This window comes from Plectropomus leopardus, chromosome 23 (genome assembly GCF_008729295.1).
Source record: "Plectropomus leopardus isolate mb chromosome 23, YSFRI_Pleo_2.0, whole genome shotgun sequence".
Lineage (NCBI taxonomy): Eukaryota > Metazoa > Chordata > Actinopteri > Perciformes > Serranidae > Plectropomus > Plectropomus leopardus.
In genome coordinates this window covers 10,113,154-10,135,984 of record NC_056485.1, presented here as the reverse complement: position 1 = coordinate 10,135,984, position 22,831 = coordinate 10,113,154, and the positions used below count along the sequence as shown (strand labels likewise).

At 39.4% G+C, this 22,831-nt stretch overlaps 1 protein-coding gene across 4 annotated transcripts in view; it reads right to left on the bottom strand.

Annotated features, from left to right (window-relative positions):
- The window catches only part of kcnip4a (potassium voltage-gated channel interacting protein 4a), a 134,511-nt gene that overhangs the window by 93,030 nt on the left and 18,650 nt on the right, over positions 1 to 22,831 (bottom strand). The window contains exon 1 of one of the 4 annotated variants that reach the window (XM_042511816.1): positions 11,514 to 12,181. The exons of the other annotated variants lie outside the window; for them this stretch is intronic. Coding sequence (XP_042367750.1) covers positions 11,514 to 11,598 — 85 coding nt within the window. The 5' untranslated portion in view covers positions 11,599 to 12,181. Of the gene's footprint in view, positions 1 to 11,513; positions 12,182 to 22,831 lie in introns of those variants that run through there. 4 annotated transcript variants of the gene reach the window in all.

The window sequence follows — 22,831 nt, the reverse complement described above, 5'->3', positions numbered from 1 at the left end:
TATTATTATAACTGTTAGTTGTTGTCCATATAAACATAGATTGGTTCGCATTAGGCTTAGGACTTTAAATATTTGTCAGAAAAACCTACACCATAAAACTGTTGTATAGAGTCTTAAAGACTGGGGCATTTATTATCAAGCAGGGAGAATTTAATCAAAGATGCTATTTGGTGTCATTATGAGAAATGTATGATTAAGGGTATTTGGAGCTTGATCCATACGAGGGACTAAAAGTCAGGATATCTTTATTTGCCCCACTGTAATCTTAAGTGTTATTGAAGAACAAGATAAAGAGTTAACTCAGTGCTCTCATGTTAAGACACATATAAACTTGCATACTGACACTACATTAACCTTAAAGGTACCAATTAAGCAGAAAAAGGTTAAACCACGACATATTTAGCTCGCTCCAGCTAATTCATCAATTAATTTGTGCCTTTTAATGGAGGCATTTCGAGCTCCATCATTGCACACTAACAGTGATGTCAGATGGGAAACATCCCTCTTGTTTACACCTGCCCGCTGTTGACACAGAGTTAGCCAGGTAAGTAATGGGACCAAGGGTGGATCTGTCTGCAGAATGATGGCGATGGAGCTCCATTTTCTGCATGGCCGTCCACAACGAGCTGCTTGGCACAGAGTGAGTGATTACATCGGTTTACAGCAGAGGTGTGAGGTGGGAGTTGATGGGGGGGAAATGTATCTGGGCTTAATCTTGGTCATGACTCCTGCAGACCCGGCTGTACTGTGTGGCTAGGTTGTAGCGTCCTTGACTTGGAGCTTATATATGGATTGAGTGCTAAGGATGGGCAGTAACATTCCGGTCACACAACGGCACTTTATCCTCTGCACCCCGCAACGCCCAAAAACCTGAGCTGGGTACAACGTGACAGCACAACCACAACACAATGGAGCAACTTCATTTTCTTTGCCTGACCTCTGCAGCAGCTCAGACCAGATTACAGGCACCAAATTAAATAGGAATTATGCAAAAATGTATCCTGAGGTGGAAAGATAGTACAACAAGGAAATGTTTGAGCAAAATATCATACAATTTGACTCATATCAGCCTGTTTGACAACATACTGCAGCTGTTTCACTCCGCAGTGCCTCAGATGCCAATTATCACTGTGGTATTTGCAACAGCAAGGACTGCAAGTTGCACATACTCTCTCTCAGTGTGTGAAAGTGTATGTGATGCTCTTCATGGTAAGCTGAGCACATGAAGAGCTGACTCTTACTCAATGAGACTCCAATGCGAGAAACAACCTGCTCCACAGCGACAGAAGCTAACGGGGGTGTAATTAAAAAGAAAAACCCTTTTTACGCTACCTGCCTTGATATACAATGCTCAAACACACATTTTGTTTTCCTGATGCAGTGCATTTAACTCCGTTGCTGCTACAAAACTCCCCAGAAAATAATAGCTTTTGTACGAGATTATCAATACTTGTCCAAAGCTGCTAAAACGCACTGAACAGTAACAGCCCTTTATGTGATAATTAGAAGAAAACTTCACATCCTGACCACAAATCTGGCCCTGAATTACACAGAAAAGAGCCAGCACATAACTCCATAACCAAAAATGTCAAAAACTTCAGTTTTCAAGCATGGGCTGTCAATTACATCTTGCCTCTTGTCCATTTTTTCCATTGCCTCAGTTTATCCAACCGTTTGACATTTCGCGCAAACCTCCGCTTTCCGTGAGGGGAGAATGATCTGTTTGAAATTTCAATCTCGAACCAATCAAAGAAGACATGGAAACCATTTGAGAACAGCCCTTTTCATCAGTGGATCTGCACAGCGCCCAAGGAAAATGAAATATGAAAAAGAAAAAAATACAAAAGCTCAGATTCCTGAGGGACTGCAGCAAGAAAAGTCTCAATAAAACATGGTGTGTTTAATACGAGAGCTTCTACTTTTACTTACAGCACATTCTTGGACATTACCTACAATGCTAAAAAAACAGGTTTTGCATGCTGAAATGTGGGAATATTTAAGAGCATATTAATGAAGTTCCTCTTGTTTACCTCTCCACTTCGACCCTTTAAAGGTGTATTGATTCTCCTTCTGTTGGCAGGGAGCAAAGCTGCAGTCCCTGTAATTGCCAGCTAACAGAGCATGGAGAGGACATTGTCTCTCGTATTGCACAGTGTCTGGGGCAGAGGGTTGAATTTTTGTAAAAACACAGCCCCTGCAACCAACAGTGGGCCACAATTAAAACAAAGAAACCTTCACGGGAACTTAAAAAGAAGCGATTACAAAGTGTTGAAATGACAAGCAGGATTATATTAACAGAGGAAGAGCGAGTAAAAAGAAGACATAACAGAGGGGGGAACTTTTTAATTTAAGTTAACAATAGTAATGATCACTTGAGGGAGAGTTGGAGCAGATAGCAAAAGCACTGGGGTAATAGAACAATCCTCTAAGGTGATAACAATGTGAGTAAAGAAAACAATCCAAACCAAACAAATGAAGACTCCTCTTAATGGCCTCGTCCACGATCTTAAAGGGCACAGTCTTGTTTTGGCAGTTCTTTTGGGCTTTTTAGCTTTGGTCCACAGAGGTTACCTTTTTCTTCTGACTAATATCTAACTTCATCATGAAAACAGTGTACCAATAACTTTGTTTTTCTTTTATCACTGATATCAACCCATCAAGGCAAATTTCTGCTGGATTCAATACAGCAATACCTCATACAAAGCAGCTTTGTAACTCAACCATGCTTAAAAAAAAGCTAAAAATATCCTCGCCATTCTTTCCACTCAGAAGGGCACTCATTTACAAACATAAGCACAAATGGGAGAACTGATTTCATGCGCTGGCAAGGGTAAATTTAAATGGACAGTGGCACACTTATCACAGGCTAACATAGAATGCAAAAACAAAAAAATGAGGGGAATCAAATCCAGGAAACTTAAAGAGATTTGTGGATGCTAGCATGTAGTGCACTAAAGTCCCCTGATATACAAAGCTTTAATCACTCTTTAAACTATGCGTGCGACATTTCTATAACAAGCTCATCATTACCTAATTATTCACTTTATAAGTAGTAATTAATATTGAGGTACTTGCAGGGATGGTGGGTGACAGAGGGATTTCTCTGCAACCACAGCAGCAAAGGTGATTAAATGCCCGCATTGACCTTGGGGGAATTCTAGTGCAGAGGTGATAATGGAGGAAGGGTTGCTTTAACCTTGCAGGAACTCACACATTATTCATGTGCAAACACTTCCCAAAACCTCACCTCAACAACAGAAAGGTGAGAGAACACTTTCATTCAGAGGTGTACAACGAACATCATTTTCCCCAACAGTGAGTACACTCCTCGCTCTCCTCTTTTGGGCTAAATTGTCTCACACTATTTGAACAGTCTCTGACAAGCCGTCACTCATTTTGAGTCAGGAAAAGGGAAATCTGAGTGGACCAGCCTGGGATTTAGCAGGGGTACAACATCAAAAGCAAGCTCCGATAATGCTTGTGATGTAGCTAAGCACCGTGTGTACTGGCCCAACGAGCCAACGAATCTGTGCGACAACACACGAGCAGAAACCAGAAACCAGCGACGCTGTGAAACAAAGAGACAGTGAGCTGGGCCTGCCAAGAAGCTGATATGGATACAGATATCACAGTCAAATGTCTCCTTTCTGCCCTTGCCAAAGGCAGTGAACCCTGGGAAAGGGGTCATGGTGAAAGGTTAAAAGAAAGCCATTACCAGATGACACTGATACTTATTTTTTTCCATTATGCAAGAAGCTTAGCAGAGATGCTTTGATGTTCTGGATCAGTAAAACATCTTAATCTGTTGCTTCACGTCAGTGCAAGACATGTTGTTAAGCTACTGTATGTTCTGTAGCAGAGGTGAGACCAAGTAATTGTTTTGCAAGTCACAGGTGAGTCTGTAGTCTTTGCACTCAAGTCCAAAGTCAAGACTGGCAGGTCCAAGGGAAGTGTTGTGAAGTGGTCCAAGAGTTTTGAGTCCTAAACAAGTCATTATGTGCTCTTCAACTAATTCAATGTCATTATTAAATAAAAATATATACTATAAATGCTTTTTAAAATTTGCATTTGTTAGTTCAAATTTGTTTGTTTGTTACAATGTTAGCTAAGCATTAGCTCAATAACAAGCCTCTGCTCACTGTTGTTTGTGCATCTTCAAATGGCAAAGAAATTGGAAGTTGTTGAATCTTCATCTGCAATTTTTGATCTGCATATTTTTTTCACAGCAATCAGTTTTTTGTTGACCATTGTATAGATTTTGTATGTGAACAAAATCAATTTTGGTATATTTTTTCCAACTGGTGCTCAAAAACACAACATTAGCTCTTCATTGTTCTCTCTTGCAACTTGACTTGATGCTGATGGATTGGGTACAAATCAAGTTGATCTGGGGAATTTAGGTAAAGGTATTACGTATTTTAAGTCAAAAGGCTCAAGTCCAGGTGAAGTTATCAGTTACTGGTGTTACATCCAAGAGTTGCCAGTCTTTCTGGACTGAAGTTGAGTCTAAAGTGATCAAATTTATGACTTGAGTCTGACTCGACTCCAAGTCATCAGTCAGTCCACAGCTCTGCTCTGTAGTGACAGAAGCCACACAGTGTGGATTCTGTCTCTCCTCACATATTTGTGAAACCAACATGAAAATCCAGTCCTAAATGATATACAAGATGTACCTAAAACTGCTTTATTCAAAGTATTCCTGGAGGAAGTTCTGTTAAACAAACACCTCCCTTTGGATGGTGGTGTTTTCAAGGTACCATTTTTCAAGTTTTGTCTCTGCATTTGAAGGTGATATCTTCAATCATCTATTGCCTGCTTTTGCTTGCAGTCTATTTGGCTTCTTGGATTTCAGCATCAAAGATTGCTGTAAGAATCTCACTTACCAGGTAGAGCATTAGGAAACAGTTAGACTTAACTTGCAGTACAGATCATTTTGAGATCATATTCTCTGTATAGAGTTGAACGCATCATGGGATAGTAAACAACTCTGAGTGAGCAATCATCTTGCACGGCATGAAGATAGGCATCTGTGTGTGTCACACTCTGAAATTTGATGTTTGTCAGGTGAATCAAGCAGATGCCATGTTAGCTCACTGGGTGTGAAAGGAAACATTATGCAACATGGTTGGCCATCTGTTATTGCTGTCCCTGTCCAAACATCATGGGAGAGATGTTCTCCTACAACAAGAAAGCGTACTATTTTATTGAAGAACATAAAACATTAACTGCTTTTGGACTCTGTTAAATTTAAGAGAAAAGCTATAAACCAGCTGCAGAACGAAAATCTAAATGATATACTAGATGCTTTCTTAGTAATTTTGTACCACTTTAATATGTCTGTGAGCTCTGCAGAAGTGGCAAAGGTCCATAAACTTTAGCAAATTACTAGAGAAGTGGCACAAAGGCTGGTAGTTAATCTGCAATGCAAAGGTTATTAGGTTTCTCTATTAGCGAAGCAGCTAAGGACTTCAAACACATAGTTAATGTCTAAATGTGCAATGGTTTATCACTGTCTATATTAAAGCCGTAGCCCACTTTACACTATACATTACAACTACACATTCTACTCTAAACCACAGCCAACACAGTCAAAACAAGCAGTGTTACACAGCGACTTTTCTCCTGCCATTCAGACTGGGGACACCACAGACGTGATGCCAACCCAACCTGCCTGCGGGTATCAAATATTCAGTGTTTGGTCAGGGATTATGGGCTTTGAACATGCTGTCCTCGTGGGACAGGTGGAACATGACCTGCTAATAGCCATCAGGAAACCAAAGAGAGGGAAACAAAGACGGGTCCTCGCGTCATTGGCAGGCCCCCACACATGTGCGACCAAGTGCACGCTGTAAAGCAGTGATACTCAATTTACGGCCCGCGGGCCAAATCTGGCCATCATATAGGGTGCCATGTGGCCCCCAAAACATTTTCTAATTCATAGTAAAAATACAGTTATTCACACTGGGAATTTTTTTTCTGTATTTTCAATATGCATAAGGTGCCAGAGTGCATAAAACAGCATCCACCTCCACATCTTAACTCACAAAGAACAGACTTTTTCTTTGCAGGAGTACTTTGATTCTGGTTTCTTTGGCGCTAGATAAGACCGTCTTTGAACTTATAATTACTGTGGCACTACAGAAGCTTAAAAAGTCTGCAACATAAATATTCCACAAATTATTCTCAGCAGCACATGAAAAGGTTTAGTGCAAAAGTAATTTCTCAGACAGATTTTATTCTTCGTTTTCTGACTGCATTGTCTGGAAGGACCTTGAACTCAAGCCACAGCTCTTTCAGACTGAAAGGAACCATTTAGAACTGAGACTGTTTTGAAAGTAGACCTTGGGCTGACCCAGGACAAGCTCAGACAATAACATCTCTACGCTGACCTTTGAGTACTAAAGAAAAGCTGGACAAAGCTGGCAAAAATTCTAAGGGAAAGGATGTAGGTGTCTCTCTGCTTACCCTACTACCAATGAAATCCTGACCCAGTTAAGCTTCCCAACTAAGGAATGGATTTTCTGATAATGAACTGGAGTACATACAATCCAACAAACAAACACTAAAATGACATAATTGGCACTGTTGAGAAACAAACCCCAACATCTCATTAAGTTGATTTAGCAATAAAAATGAAAGCACCTTGAGAGGAAAGAAAGAAATGCTTGTTTGGCATTTACTACATCCCTGCGCACCCGATATATATTCATTTGAAAGTTCAAAGATATTACGGTCGTTCAGCATTGTTCCATTGTGAAGAACACGGCCAAGAAAATATTCATCACCAGTGAAGAAAAGAACTACTAGAAATCAATACGAGAAGGTTAAAATGCTCAGAGGCTCATCAAAGCTTTGACAGCAGAGAGAGAGGCCAATCAAACTTTTACCAGTCCTGTTCTAAGAAGTAATTTGCAAGTTGAAAGGGTATGTGCTCATAATATTCTTGGAATCAGTTATGGGTATGTCCTGATGAGAAAAAGACGATGATGCATTACAAAAGCTGAGATGCCTGACAGGCAAACACTCAGCCAGGAAGCAATCAATGAAGATGTGGTAAAATATTTAAAAAAGTGTCGCTGTGATCCAGAACAAATGGTGTAACACAACGCAATTCGCCTTCATAGAGGTGGAAAAGACATATTTCAAGCCGTCTCACTGCACAACATTGAAAACGTGTCACTTAGAAGAAAGCAGCAGCTTAAGGAAGTCGGAATGATCCTGATGGATAAGCTCGTAGACTGGTAGCTCTCTCTGCTCGTCCGTCACACAGGCTGTGTTAGAAATGTTGGAATAGATGACGATTGCTGCTGGTGTGAGCAGCAAACAAGTTCCTGCTTTTTCAATTTATTGAATATATGCTGACATAGCTGTTTGGAGTCATAACCTGGAAGAATGTGCATTTGTGATTTGTTTCCCATCTTTTCCACCCCTACAGCTGGAAAAGTCAAGGCCTACTGGGCAACAATGGTGGCATGAATACAAAGTATGGTCTACTGTCTCCACTTTATCTCAAATACAGTTGCTGTCCTGTCCCCAGTAAAGACATCAGATACATTTTTGGATTATATTGTTGCATAAGTGTGAGGAATACTGATGAAGGATAATGATTTGGAAAATTATTTCAAACATGTAAAAAAAAAAAAAAAAGAGAGAGAGAGAGACAAATGATCATACAAAGAAGACTAAATGACTTGGTTTACATATTCGAAAAGGAGTGAGAAGAAGTACAAACTTAATAATCCCACCCCTTCTCCATAAATCATTGAATTATCATTAACCAGCTTTCTTATTGTTGTAAAGCTTTATACTCTAAGTTTCCTAAAATATAATAATTATTACCTTTTATCTTTGTCATACAAAAAATATAAAGTCATTATTGATAAAATATCCTTATCAAAGATAGAAATTAATTAGTCATGTATTTATATAGTCAAAAATACATTACTTATAAATGAATCTTAATCAAAATACTATTTATTTACTTAATATTTATCTTAATGTTATGTCTAAATTGGACCTTTAACATACTTCTTGTCCATAAATCTATACTGAGAGAAAACTTATGTAGACAAAAATCATTTCTGATATTATAGATGTGAGGTACACCTCTGTCTTCTCAGGCCCGTTCTGTTACATCTTGCACATTACCCTCAACCTTACACTGTGTTTTTGCTGGCCTTGGCATCTCAGTGATCAATGAAGCAATGACTGTGAGGCTGTTCTAGGACAATGAACATCTCAATTAAAACCCCATGGTCTGCTAACTGACTCCATCTATTATTCTCTTCCCCTGGTCACCCAAATATGGCAGAGCCGGCATCGCTGTGGTCAAACTCCATTTATATTAATCTGCAGCACAGGCTGTGTAAGATAAGTTAATACAGTGGGTTTATAGAGAAATGGATGCACTCAAGCGGAAATCGTCTAATGAATGACATGATAATGGGTTTCAGAATTGTATACGTGTAATGTCTTCCTCTTTTTTGTCACAGAGGTTGTAATAGTATGATGTGTCTCAATGGCCCCGATTACATCAAGACGCATCATTTCCAACAAAACCATTCTTTTCTTATGGCATTTATAGTGCACCTGGCATTTGCTTCTCTTTTGCACTGTGCGTCATGTTTTTCTAATGGTATTTAGACGTGCATAAAAGTTAAAATATTTTCAACTTTTCAGTACAAGGTCTGGAGTCAATCAAATCAAGCATGAGGCGGCAGAATACTACACCAATACTTCCTAATGTGGTAGGAACTGTGGGATGATGGCAAATGTAGATGAAAGATTTATATTAATGGTATTTGATTCCAATGAAACTTTACCCTATTATTCAAATGTTATTTGGCGAATGCATGCAGAGTTGCATGAGCAGCTAGTTGACTGTCTTTGGCGAGTGTAATGCTGGATTCTGTGCCGATAAATAGGCTTGATAGCGAATTAGCTGTTGGACATCAAGAAAGCTACGGATTATGTCATGTGGCGATAGTTTCATGATCTTTTTTTTTCCGGCCACAAATGTTGCAGCACTTCTTGGTTTGATCAGGGCTAAACTGTGTTAGATAACTACTGCTGTCTCTTGTTTTTGTTTTATTTAATCTTGTTGCTGTTGTAAATGATCTAAAATAGGATAATTTAATCTCTTGTCTTGTTTTTGCATATTGTGTGGCCCTCACAAGGAGTAGTCGTTACTGGGGTAGCAACTGTTAGGGATCCTTATTAAAGATAAACTGGATTTATACACAAACATCATAGTTTGTTTGAAATGCTGACAGTTGATTGGCCTGTCTAACCACCGTGGCTTTAGAGATCATCACTTTATGGTTTCCAAGGACAGAAAATAGGCTATTAGTCAAGCGGTTCAGTTGTTTTTTGTCCTCAGATTCAGAAAATAGCAACTAAACTAATATTCTTCAGACAAACTGGTCAATAAAAACGTTTCTCCAACTCAGCACACGTAGAGTAATCGAGCTCTGTCCACAGGGAAATATGTCCAGCTTTGTATTTAACATGATCAATAATTAATAAGTACTGACACTGATTTTAAAGGCCACATTTTTGCACCCAAACAGACACTGTAACCTATAGCTCAGTATAAAGCAAGGCCATTTTTATCAACCAAACCTTTGCGGACACTAAAGGAAATTACTACTGTATATATTCATCATGTTTTCACCAAACGTGAATTGCAATGTGACCTAAATGACCTACTGGTAGCTATGGAAACCATCAGTGCACTCCTTTGAGCAGATACAGTAGATGGATTGCTTCAAGCTACACAAACCTATATTTATTGGCATGATTGGAAACATGAAGCCAAACCCATCTTTAATAGAGCATCCCCATGACAGAGACACTCATCTATAGCTGCCTTCCCTACTTGTTCTCTCTGTCTCTAAGGTCAAGGAGACCGAAGGAAGTAGGTCAAGGCTGTATGAAAATATTCTCTACTATATGTGAAAATACCCCCTTTTTGCCATACATTTGACAGCTAGGAAGGAGCCACTGCAAGTCTCCCATGTTCTCAAGCATGTTGGAATTCATTTACATGTTCATATAGCACCTCTCTGGGGCTTTGCGCCATCTCACCCTTGCAGTGTGATAATCAACAACTTACTTGACAGCTCGAAGCTCAGTTAGTGCAAGAACAAATCAGGAGCCACGAAGAGCAGAGCTCACCAGCTCTGCAGAGCTCACCAGTGTAAAAAAGGTACACAGCGCACTATATCATCCAAGGATAAGCAAACGCAACGCAGTTCTAATGACACATGTAAATAACTCTTAGCACCAGTTCAAAGTAATATGCACCTGATATCAGCGTATGGCACTGCTGCTGACCTTTTGTCCTGTATTGAACTCCTCATGGAGTAATCTGCTGGTAATCCACTATAATCCCAGATTTGATCTTGTTAATACCATTGATTCTATCTGTCTTATTAGAAGAGCTCTTGGTGTGTGTGCGCAGGACAAAAGGGAAACTACAATCTATTAGGCTTTGCAGCATGATACGGATATAGAAATAGTGATGAGTAATGTTGTGTCTGTACCAAGTATGCAACAACTTCTGCTTTTGGGGGATGATTTCAGACTGTATATACTTTGGTCAATATTAGGGATGGGATGATGCACGATTTTGTTGTGAATCCCGATAATAAACACTCACAGTAACTCGATCCGGGTGAATTTCCATTTTCAGGATAATCGTGGTTAACATTTCTAGCATCACCCAATGAGACTGCTGGACAACCAACAACAAGATACTCACAAAAACAGTCTGCTTATGCAACAACCTCAAAAAATGCAAAAGATCTTAATCAATTATCAAAATATTTCAGGATGAAAAATATGATACCATTTCAGATAACTGAAAACTTAGCTTTTTAAGACTGTTTTTCACTAAAAAGGACGTTCTCTTAAATGAGATGTGACTTTTCTGTGATGCAATACAAATATTTAACAAAATGTTAGGTTAAGTATTTCCAGTATGTTTTAGCAGAATTCATTTTTTTTTCAGCATATTTCAATGATTATCAGGATAATATGTGAATTGTATTTATTTTGGCCAGGGTAATCGTGACATGAAATTGCCCTATGCCTTGTCAAAATTGTTCTGGTTGTTATAGCATGATGACTGCAAGACTAAACTGACAGAACAAATGACTTTGAGTCAGACTCTGGTGATCTTTGCCATTTGCACACAAATTATGATGCAGAGCAGGTAATAAATCCAAGCCCACTCTGGAAATCCTCACAAAGCTCGAGCAAGGTTTGCTGGCGTAAATGTACACAAAACCTAAATACTTTGAGGCACTAATAGTATGAAAGTATCCACAGCCCCATGTGTCAGCTGTTAACTTTGAAATTAACTATTTTGATCAATACGTGAATCAAGTGGAGAGGTTTGACCAAACTGCCAAGTGGATAACACCAAAACCTCGGTAGATTTAAGAGAATCGCCGTAAATGTAAACACTTGGGTTGGAAATCCACCTGTCAAAAGTCCACCAGGAGCCTTACCGGTGTTAAGGGTGCCCGTGACAAGTCTGAACAGGTACTGAGCGAACTTGAAGATTTCCCGCTTGCATCTTTTCCTGCAGCTCATCTTTGCTCCGGAGAGGGGAGGGGGGGCTTGGAAAGGTCAGCACAAAGGGAGAACACTGGCTTCAGTGTTTGGAAAAAAAAAAAAGAAAAAAAAATCCAAGAAAGACTTTTCACTTTGACAAAGTCCCACGACAGAGCGAGTGTCCTCTTCTCTCCTCCACTTCTCTGGTTGTGTCAGCGTGGCCCTTGTGTCTGCGTGTGGGGGAAGTGATGATCATGAGTGAGTGGAGAGCAGTGAAGGGGGGCTTGTCCAGGCTCCTCTTTTGCGCCGCTCCGGGGTAAGGCTGTCTGATGTTGTGCGCTTTTTTGTCAGGTCATTAATATTTGCTTACCGGCAGTTTACCTCCTGCTCTCTGGGGACGATAGGGGTCTTGTCTCTTTTTTTTTTCCTTCCTCCACACACTCCTTCTCTTCAGACTTTTCCCTGCAACTCCTCTGAGGCAAACACGCACCAACTCTTCCTCTTGTGTTACTAGAGAATTACTCTTGGCTTCACAAAACAGTGGTTATCCAGCGAGTCCCTCTGTGTCTGTCTCTCTCAGACACACAAACAAACACACACTCCTACACTTGATCTCGTAGTGTGCCTGCTGCTCGCTCTACTCAGCACCATCTGTGGATGTTTTACACTCACTGACGGTTGCCATGGAGGTGTGGCCTGATTGGCCCGAGAAGAGGAGGAGGAGGAGAAGAAGAGGAGAGATAGAAGGCGCTCAGGCAGGAGGAGGAGGAGGAGAGAAATAAAGGAGAATTAAGGGGAAAGTGTCCACCAATGAATCAGCAGTGACAGTACATTATGGGCCTGCTGCATCATGTGTAATTGAAGGTTAAAACAATGAGTGGCAGTAATGGATGGCGTTAATGGCACATCATGGGATCTTGAGAGAGAAGTGATGGAGGTAGTGACAAGCACATTGTAAAAATAAAAAAAAAAATCAAGAGACAGAAGACAGCTAGTTAGAAAAGCTGTGGAGCCCAGGTTGGAAAGATTTCCCTCGACCAAATGTCAAGGTCAGAACTAATAATGACTGACAGGCTACGCCCAGCATCTGTGATGACATTAGGACCAGCCAAGTGCATCATCTTCTCCACTAATTAGCCCACACTGTACCTCAATTGCGCTCATCTATCAATGCCAAGCTCTCCCATCTGAAACGCCTGTCATTATCTCAAACCTTTAACCATCTCCACTCGTATGACTGCAGTGAATTTGCTTAAGACAACACTTATTTGATCATTTTTTCTCCTTATTGCATATCTGTCAGGCTGACAGGTAATAAATAAGATCAGGTGCACATTTGCTCTGAGTTGATATTCCACAGGTCACTTGACAGAGAGGCAGGTCTATTTTGGTGAATCCCGCTCTGTGTAGAGTGTTTGCAGACTCTGACCTTGGAGTTCTTGTCGGCGTGTTATGCCAGCGCACACACAGAAATGAGCGGTGAGGATCCACAGGCAGGAATAAAAAGTGTGCTTGGAGAAAAATAAAGATTTCAAGGACTTGAAATATAGTGTGAAACTTCTTACTGGGTCAGAGCGGCGCAGAGAACTAGTACAGTGTCTCAATTAGGTGAATAATTTACAAAGTATCTGTGTGGTGTAGCAGTGCCTTTGTGAAATTACTTGCTTTCATAGACTTTGGCAAAGGACATGACAGAGATATTGAAACAGACAATGACTTTTAAAATTGTCTAGCAGGTGCTCAGAGAACAGGAGATGCTTCTTTAACAGGCTACAAAAGCAGGCTTCTTAGTTCCAGACGGCGACCGTTTATTTTAATGGCTGTTAATAAAAGCATGTTTTATCACGCCAACAATCTAATGATCTTTACCTTAATGAACTGGCTAAAAACTCTGTGTCCAGCTCATTTCTTTTGAAACAACCTTATATAACCAAATACATATGTATGCAGAATGTAACCTCTGATCCATCGCCTGTCTACTTAAGATTAAGCTTTCCATGAGCTTTTTACTAATTTATCTGCATTCATATGCTGAAATCGATTGAAATGTTATCTGGACCTGTCTCAAGTTGCAAGCCGAACTGCAAACAATGACCAGCACACAGAGGAGGATGTTGCCAAGATTTTCACTGCCTATACTGGAAGCTTTTGAAATACTGGTCGTCGTCCCCAGAGGCTGTATCATCATTACACCATAGCCAATGCTTTCGGAGATTGTAATGGTCATGACTTAGGTCTTATTGTTCATATTTTTCAGTATATTCACTTCACCACTCACATTACCAGAGAAAAATGTTGCTTTCTTTTAAACTAAATTTTTGCGAAGCTTCTTAAGCTACTATCAAATGTTATCCCCAATCTCTTTCTTCTAAGGGAATGTATGCAACAGTTGTCTCTTCAGACAACTTTACAGACCAACAACATGTGCCATCTCCATGTGTACGTTTGTGTCTGTTTCTGTGCATGCACACTTACAGACTTGCATTTGGTAAGCTTTTTCACAAGCCCTGCGCACCCACTGACCCCCTGCAGACATTTAATTTCAACATGTGTGCAACTCCATCACCTGTCATCTAGCCCCTCGTTTCCTTTTTTATCTGTGTTTCCCATAAACAAACACGCCCCTGAAGTGATTCCCATACAGCCACCTGGGAGCAGAGTATTAACAGGTCACACGACTGTCCATGACAAACTGAGCACAATGAGGTTTGCTATCACACTATTTCTGAGGTGAACAGATGGTCTGCAGCTTACATGAGTGATTGGCAGACAAACCTTGACCAAAACAACATCATTCAGTTGAACTGTGTTGCTGGCAAACTCATCATTTAACTAAAAGTCATATTTTGTACTGCAGGTCTATACTCTCAAGGCCTCCCCAGCCCCTCTGTTGAGCGTGAAGTGTGATGAATGGAGCAAATCACCACATTCCAAGTCCATATAGAGTCAGGAAAATCTCATAACATGATTCATGTTTACCTTAATGAGTATGGTCAAGGCAAAACATAAAGTGATATGATAGCTGGGGTCAGTGCAAATACAAATGTTGAAATCTTGAGGGATGTGCAAGCAAGTTTAAAGAAACTAGAGTAGTAGAGCAGCAGTATGCCTCCATGAACCAGTCAAGTTTTATTTACAGCTGACAATCATGTCTGTAAAAACATGGATGCTATACACACACATCTCTCCCCCGGCAGCAAAGGAGATTTACACACACACGCGCACACACACACACACAAACACACACACAGAGCCTCCCCTTCTCAGTTATCATGTTGAGTTATGGCCAGAGAAACGTTTTTGTAGAACATTATGACGTCACAGTGAAGATTACCTTTGACTTTATGGATATATAATATCATCATGTCATCAATTTATACATCACTTATACATTTGTGTGAAATTTGGTCATAATTAGCATATATATTCTTGAGTTATGGCCGAACACATATTTTTTAGAACTTTGACCAAATTCTAATCAGTGCATTCTTGGGTCCAAGTGGACCTTTGTGCCAAATTGTAAGAAGGTGCAAGGTGTTTTTGAAATATTATGCTCTTGAAAATGAGACAGGTATAAGCTCACAGTGACCTTAACCTTTGACCACCAAATGCCAGACCAGTCATCCGTGACTCAAAGTGGACACTTGAGCCAAATTTGAAGAAATTCCCTCACAGTGTCCTTGAGATATAAAGTTCATGAGAATGAGACACAGAAAGTCACAGTGACTTTGACCTTTGACCACCAAAATCCAGGCAATTCTTCCTTTAGCCCAAGTGGACATTTGTGTTAAATGTTGATTCCCTCCAGGTGTTGAGATATCACATTCAAGGAAATAAGACTGACAGACGTGTACATGCAAAAAAAAAAACATAAGCTATCGCCTTTGCAGTGTAATAGAAATATGTACAAGGTATATCTGCAGCACAAAGAGGATTTATACTACAAGAAGGGTTATGTTAAGGCACAAATTATAACAAAAAAATGTAATATTTTTTGTTAAGAAGCCATACATGTGATGTACATTGATTTACCTATGATTTTTCCAATCAACAAGATACTCATTTGAATAAAAGAAAGCAATCAAACCAAAGTGTAATTGCTAAAGCCTAAAAGTATATTGTAAGTATTTGTAGACTTGATGCAGAATGATTTGGATAAACTCTTCCAGACACACCTGGGATTTACCAGAAGAGTTTGCTGGGTGATGTCTGGAGTGATTTCACCTCTGTTCTGGCAAAGAAGACTAAAAACAAAGTAGTGCACCATATATTATTAACAATGTCGATTTGGCCCTACAACCTCTTTGAAGCCTTACCCATCATCTAGAATATAAAGTCCCAAAGAAACTTTTCTTTCTTTCCAGACTTTGATGGAACATGAGCTTTGTTATGTTGAACCCTGCAGCAATGCAGGAGTAACATGAAATAGTCTCCACTCAGGGGGGAAGTTGACAGATTTATTGATCCATCTAGAAAACAGTGACTGCATGTGCCCGAGGGTTGGAGCCACTATTACCACCGAGAGCTTTCTCCCCCTCCTGTGTGGAAGCAGCTTGATCGGCTGTAAAACTACAGAGAGCAGCTTGTCATCAAACATTGCGGCGCGATTTACTACCGCAGACTTCCTCTGGAAAACGTATGCATGCTAAACAGCAGTAAAATGTCTGCCATTAAATAAACAAAGCGCAAGATGGAAATCAGAAAGTTACAAGAACACTGGCTCTCCTGTGACACAAAGCACATCTGCAGATACAAATGGAAAAAAAAGCACCTTGGAATCTTTAAAATGAAAGTGTGCGATACGTCTCCATCAGGGCAGGTCAAAAACTGCAAGCTTCGGGGAATGTGGCCACTAAATTGAACATCAGGAGCAGAGCCTAAATCTAAAAAAGAACCCGTCTGCAGTGGAGTGTGCTTCACTGCAGCAGGATAAGTGCTCCACCTACTCACCTTACTAAGCTTGACAATATCCAGAAAAGGGTTCTGAGAGTTGTTGGAGTGGAGCAGGACATTGTCTGTTGTCAGCTGGCCATCCACAGCCTCTTACAGGATTGTACTGTAAGTACCAAAGGATGTGTCTAAATTAATTAAATGTGTATGTTTTTTGGGGTTTATTGTCCCTAATAAAGGGTCATGCACCTAAAGGACTGAGCATGCGAATAGCTTGTGCAGGTACTGCATGGATATAAGGCAGTTAAATGTTTTACTTACTCCCATTGATCAGCTAATACAAGTTAGCTGGATATATTGCTGGAGACTTGTGAATTATTAAATGTGCTTTATTTTAAGGGGATTGATTCTACTTTCCACTTAACATTTATTCATTTTCTATCACACAGCACTTCTGTTATTTGCTCCATGGGAGAAGCAGACATGAAAAATGAATGGAGACGATTAAACTGTTGTTTCCATTAAACCCACGACACAAGAAAACTCATTAACAGCACGGCTACAAAACTCTGCCTTGTCAAACCCTGCAGGCGCAATAGTATCTGCAGGCTCATTAGACAAGCACTGAGTGGAATGTCCTCCAAGTACCTGAACGTATCGCTGAAAACCAGCACGCCCGTAGATGAGCAATATCTGCAGAATTCAGAACCAACAGCCAGCTTGGCTGGGCTGTGGTAAACACAGAAAATGCCAATATGCCAGCAGCACAGTTAGAGAACCTCTGAGGGAAGACATGTCAAACAGCCACTGGATGTACAACAAAGAGTTAATCACCCACTTTGCTTTTTATTTTATTTTTTTTTTCTAATTCTCTAAACAATCTCAAACCTACAAGTTAACATATGAGTTTAGATCTAGAGAATGTGAATTTCTTCACAACTTTTTACATGTGTGAATGGAGAACTCCTCAACACTAACTTTGCTAAAGAATACAAAGCAAAAATTCATTGTTTGAAGATAATTTGACCTGCAACTGACAATTATTTTAATTTTTGATTAATATGCTGGTTATTTTCTTAATTAACTGTTTAGTCTATGAAATGTAAGAAAATAGCTGAAAAAATGCTCATCATACTTTCCTTGATCTTTGGATGTTTTGTTCTGTCCAAAAACCCAAAATATGTCATCCTCAAATGGGAGCTTTTATTGGTCCAGTACATTCTGTTGGTTTTAGGTTTTTAGCCTTTCAGTTTCAGGTTTGAAGACTGAAATGCTATTTAAATATAGAGCTTTAATGCTTAATCAATTATCTATATAGCTCATTTAGTTCAATTATCTATATGGTTCATATTGTTATTCTGCCACTCGACTACTGTGTACACACACAACAACCTTGAAACTGGTTAAATTTTAAAGCTTTACAATTTTCATTGAATTAGGGCTGCAACTAACATTTTTTTTCACTATCAATGTTATATGATATTTTGTGATATTTTCATGATAGAATTATTAATTGTTGAGTCTAATAATTACAGTAAAATTACATTAATTAATTAATAATTATAAAAAATAGCAAACATATTGTTGATCACAATGGTTCAGAACTGTAAGAAAAGAAAACAGAAAATCCTCACAGTTTAGGAGCTCAAAACTGAGAATATTCAGTGACTTACTTGTTGATGACTGTAAGGGTTAACTGATTGCCAAATTCTGTCAATTTATTGACAAAAAACAACTTTTTGTTTAATTGCTAGTTTAAATACTTAAAATGGCAAACTAATACCTTTGTCACAAATGAGCATTGCAAATTAACATTGAAAAGAAGCAATAAAACAAAAGCTCTTCAACATGAGTCACTAGGACATTCTGCTGAGTACATAGAAAGCTGGGACTATAACCGCAATAACAATTCTGTTTACCGTTTTCTGTAGGAATGAATCCACAGAGACTGCCTGCATAAACATTCCTACTGCAGTTGATTTTAAGAGTACGGAGAGAAATAACTGGAAATGGTAGATATATACTGTAGACTAAGGTTGATGCATTCAATTTCAGATAGAACAGTTAAGTCTGGGCTCTTGGCCCAGAACTGCTTACTGAATACACAATTTCATGAGACTCAAAGATGAGAAGGTAATATGATGCATCACTGCCAAACACGCACAATGACAGTAAAATGGGACATTCTCACAGCAGAGAGGCAGCAGTCATAGAAGAAAATAATAAATAAATCAAAGAGAAACCTTGGAAAATGGGCAAAATGTGCTTTTGGAACGATTTCTGAATCCATATCAACAGATGCAGTAAAAACCTCCATTTGCAGCGAAATGAAATTAAACATATTTTTCAGCACCTGGCCAAAATGACTGTAATATTTTATCAACATTAAGCACAGCTTTTTTTAAAATCCTTGTGTAAAGAGCTGTGGGGTTTTTTACTTTATGTCTGGCTTGTACTTTCTTTCAGAGTCAACGCAATAAAATCAGGCGATGGGTGCAATGCAGCTATCTTTACCACATGAAGTTTACAGTTTTGCTTAAAGGCGAGCAAAGTCTAAAAAATGCTAAATTGTTGGAAAACAAGTCATCTGAAGAATTGGTTGGGGTTTCTTACTGTCAGAAATGTACAGGTAAAGGTTTCAGGCTTTAAACAGTAGGTCTGAATTGTGTAACCAAAAGGGAACAAAGAGACGAGCCCTGCCTCAGGAGATGCAAGGCACTCTAAAGCTATCAAGCCAAACGGCTGCTATAGCAACCTTTATGGAGAGATAGAGCACACAGATGCTGTCATTAGGAAAAAGGTTGATCGATTTTGCTAAGCTGTCATTAGGAAAAAGGTTAGCCGATTTGTTAAGAGCATATTAGGAGGAGGAGGAAAAAAAAGACAACAACAATGTCTGCGGGGATCTTTGACCCTAGTGATGATAAAGTGCTCCATGAAACACAAGATTAATGCTGCATCTTGCTCAGCAGATCAAGTTAGCATTCTGGGAATTAAGATGGAGGCTGGAATCGCATTGAAGGAAAAAGAGGATTTATGTATGAGCCTGTCTGGGCTCCATACTATATAAATATGTAAAGTACCAACAACCAATCAAGGAGTAGTGATGGATAATCACTCTCCTGGCCAGGACTACCTCAGCAGAAGGAGACTAGCTTGTGTTTTGAATTCGAACAACCAATAATTAAAGATAAATTACCATGTTTATGTATTTTCAATTGATTTGCATTATATAACTCTTCTTTAGATATGAGAAGAAAAAAATAAATATACAAAATATAGCTGTTAATTACTGATTTTTCCTGATTATGATTATGATGAAATATTAAAAAAAAGGTCATAATTTCCTTGAGACCAAGGTGATAAGTCCATATTGCTTGTTTTTTTCACCCCAAAGTCTAAAATTTAAACATACTCAGTTTCATATTATATATAACAAAGAAAATCAGCACTTTTTTTGAGGTCAAGATTTAAAAACAAACGACAACACAATTAAATGATGACTGGTTTAAATTTTTTACATTTAAAGGTCTGGTATGTCGGATTTAGTGGCATCTAGTGGTGACATGGCACAACTACAACTTCTTCCATGTGCCAGGCAAGTGGATCTACAGGGGCTGGTGTGAAAATATGTATGGTCTACTGCCAGTATTTGATTTATTTATCATATGTAGATATAAACGGTATAAAAGAAATGAAAACACAACTGTTCTTAGTTTCAGGTGATTATAAACTAATGACAGCATAGTTCAAAATATTGTATACCATTTCTGCCATGGATGCCCCTAAATCCTACACACTAGACCTTTAGGAGGCTGGGATCAGCAAACGTTTGTCAATTGTGGTTGAAAATATGTTTTGAATTTTCTTGATGATTGATCGGTAGTTTCAATTTTGATACAAACATAAAGCAAAATAATAAAAGCAGCTCTAAAGGATCAGTGGTCTATCCATTAATTTGCAAACAAATACTAGAAATTAAACCAAAGTTACTGATGTTCAAATATTTGAATATGACCCCATATTGTGTAATTCTGATCTGGTGTTACACATGTCCTATAGCACAGGGTATGAAGCGCATGTGAAAACATACTTGGACACTTCTATGTTCAGCACGTCACCTTCAAACCCCAACAACCCACTGAAATGTGCCCCACACAAAGTGATGAAAGAGGCCATCAGCGTTCATTGAGGGAAAAGCTGCTGGTAAGATCCATTTGAGCCAAGTAAAACAATTCCATGCTTTTCTGAATCATAACATTAGCGGTAGTGACAATGCGGGTGTCGCTGCAGATAAGAGCCGGGTCGATATCTGAGGACAGTAATGAATTGCTTATGACATCAGTGTACTAATGTTAGCACAACTGCTCCCTCAGGGCGCTGCTGAACAGCATATGGGATGCCTCCTCACATTCAAACCCATTCCCCTGCTATGTATGCACTTTAAGAACCACTCAGATACAGTGTGCGGATACTCAGAATAATGGATCGTCGTTTTGAACATATGGCGGGTTTGAAATTGCGCTCTGTCTAAATGCTTATCAGGATGCCCACTGCAGTCACTCTTCATTGGCATTCATTACCAGTCTTTAGAACCAGGCGGGGCTTGTTTTGAAAAGGTCATTACAGAAAACTGATATAATCCCCTTCATTATAAATCTGCTGATGGGATACTTACAACAGCACAAACCCGAAATGCAATCTCACTTTCCTCCTGGTAAGAACACAGCACTGTATATCTCTGTCATTACTCCTCGGATGCACAGGCGACGTTTTATCTACACCCTGGTATCTTGCTGGAGCTATTTGGGGAGATGAAGGCTCTCGAACAAGACACTGATAAGGGTGACTCGCTTTGTATGTCCATTCACATACAGCTGAGAAGGGGTCTGTAATGGAAAACTCGTATTTTCTGAGAAACTTTCGCCCTGAAGAGAATGAGCTTGGCCAAGTTTCACTTCAAACATGAATGCTTAAATTCTTCCTGCTTGAATTTTATTTTTTGTCTCTGAAATGGTTAAATTGACTTCTAGCTCTTTTTCAAGGGGTATTAGGTTTTGTATTAATGCCTGCTGACAAAAGCTGCTTCCACACTGCAAGCCCTAATGCTCAATTCTGATGTACTGGTGAGATTAGATTTTTTGTTACACACATTATCATTTCAGTGTAGCCAACATCTAATACCAATCTGAAAAGGTTACATGCCCCAAACCTCAACCACGAACACTTATTTTGTTGAATTCCTCAGATGTGGGAGCCGATCCCTAAGGCTTAAGTTTGCAGTGACATTGCAGCAACATTCACCTGTGATCCTGTTCAGCCATTTCTTTTGATATACGTTCAAACACAAACCAGTTATGATAGGTGCTTTGAATTTTGTTCGAGGCATTTCTCAAATCCTTATGGAGGTCCAACACCTCATTATACCACCTTTAAACAATGTCCTTCATGCTTACTAGCTCTGCAAACAGTGTGCATGTTAGACTACCACCATGGGACTTTAAAACTCCTGGAGTGTGCGAATTCAAAGACGTTATAGATTGCCCATACCACATGTAAAGGCCCAGACACACCAAACTGTCAAAGGGCTAGCAGCAACGAAGCTGACTATTTCGTCGCCTCATGTTTTGGCCAAAAAGTTGCACAAGAACATACCATAGACTTCAACAGACAACAAACTGGCATGTATGTTCTGCACCTGCATGAGAGGAAATAACTCTCTAGCAGACAGCAGTAGTCTGTAATCACCATTTAAAAAGGGAAACCAGAAGGCGGTTTTGACTCTAGCTAGCCAGTCTGCAAATTAACAACACAATACAATGCTGAAAGGACAATTTACCATGAGCCAGTAACGTTTCTACTAAAGACCTCAATGGCTAAAGAAAAACAGACTTGCTTTATATAAAAAGTTTGTTTTAATCTCAGTACCTCTTGACTTTAGCTTTTTGTTTACTTTCCTCACTTTCGTTTTTCTTCACGCATGTTTAACTGAACTGCCAGTCAGAGTGATTTTATTTACCAACAGGCTACACCATATCTGAAGCTGATTCATCATACAGAATAAGCAGGAATAAAGCAGATGAGGACCAATGGTGCGTGACATACTGCAGCGAGTATGGTAACTGATGTTTACCAACGGCCTAAAAGTAACCGACAGTCAACCGTCAGCTGGTTGTGTCAAGGCTTTAAGAGTGGACAGAGACAAATACTGGTGCGTCTCAAGCGCCGTCATTAAGGCAGTTATTCACCTCTGGCTCTGCACCAAAGCAAGCGCTGCCGACATTTGTTAGCAGAGCAGGTGACCTTCTGTGTAATTGGTGGGCTTATCAAACAGAAAGGCCTGCACTCTATCTTATAACGTGAGGGCAAAGAAGTTAATTCA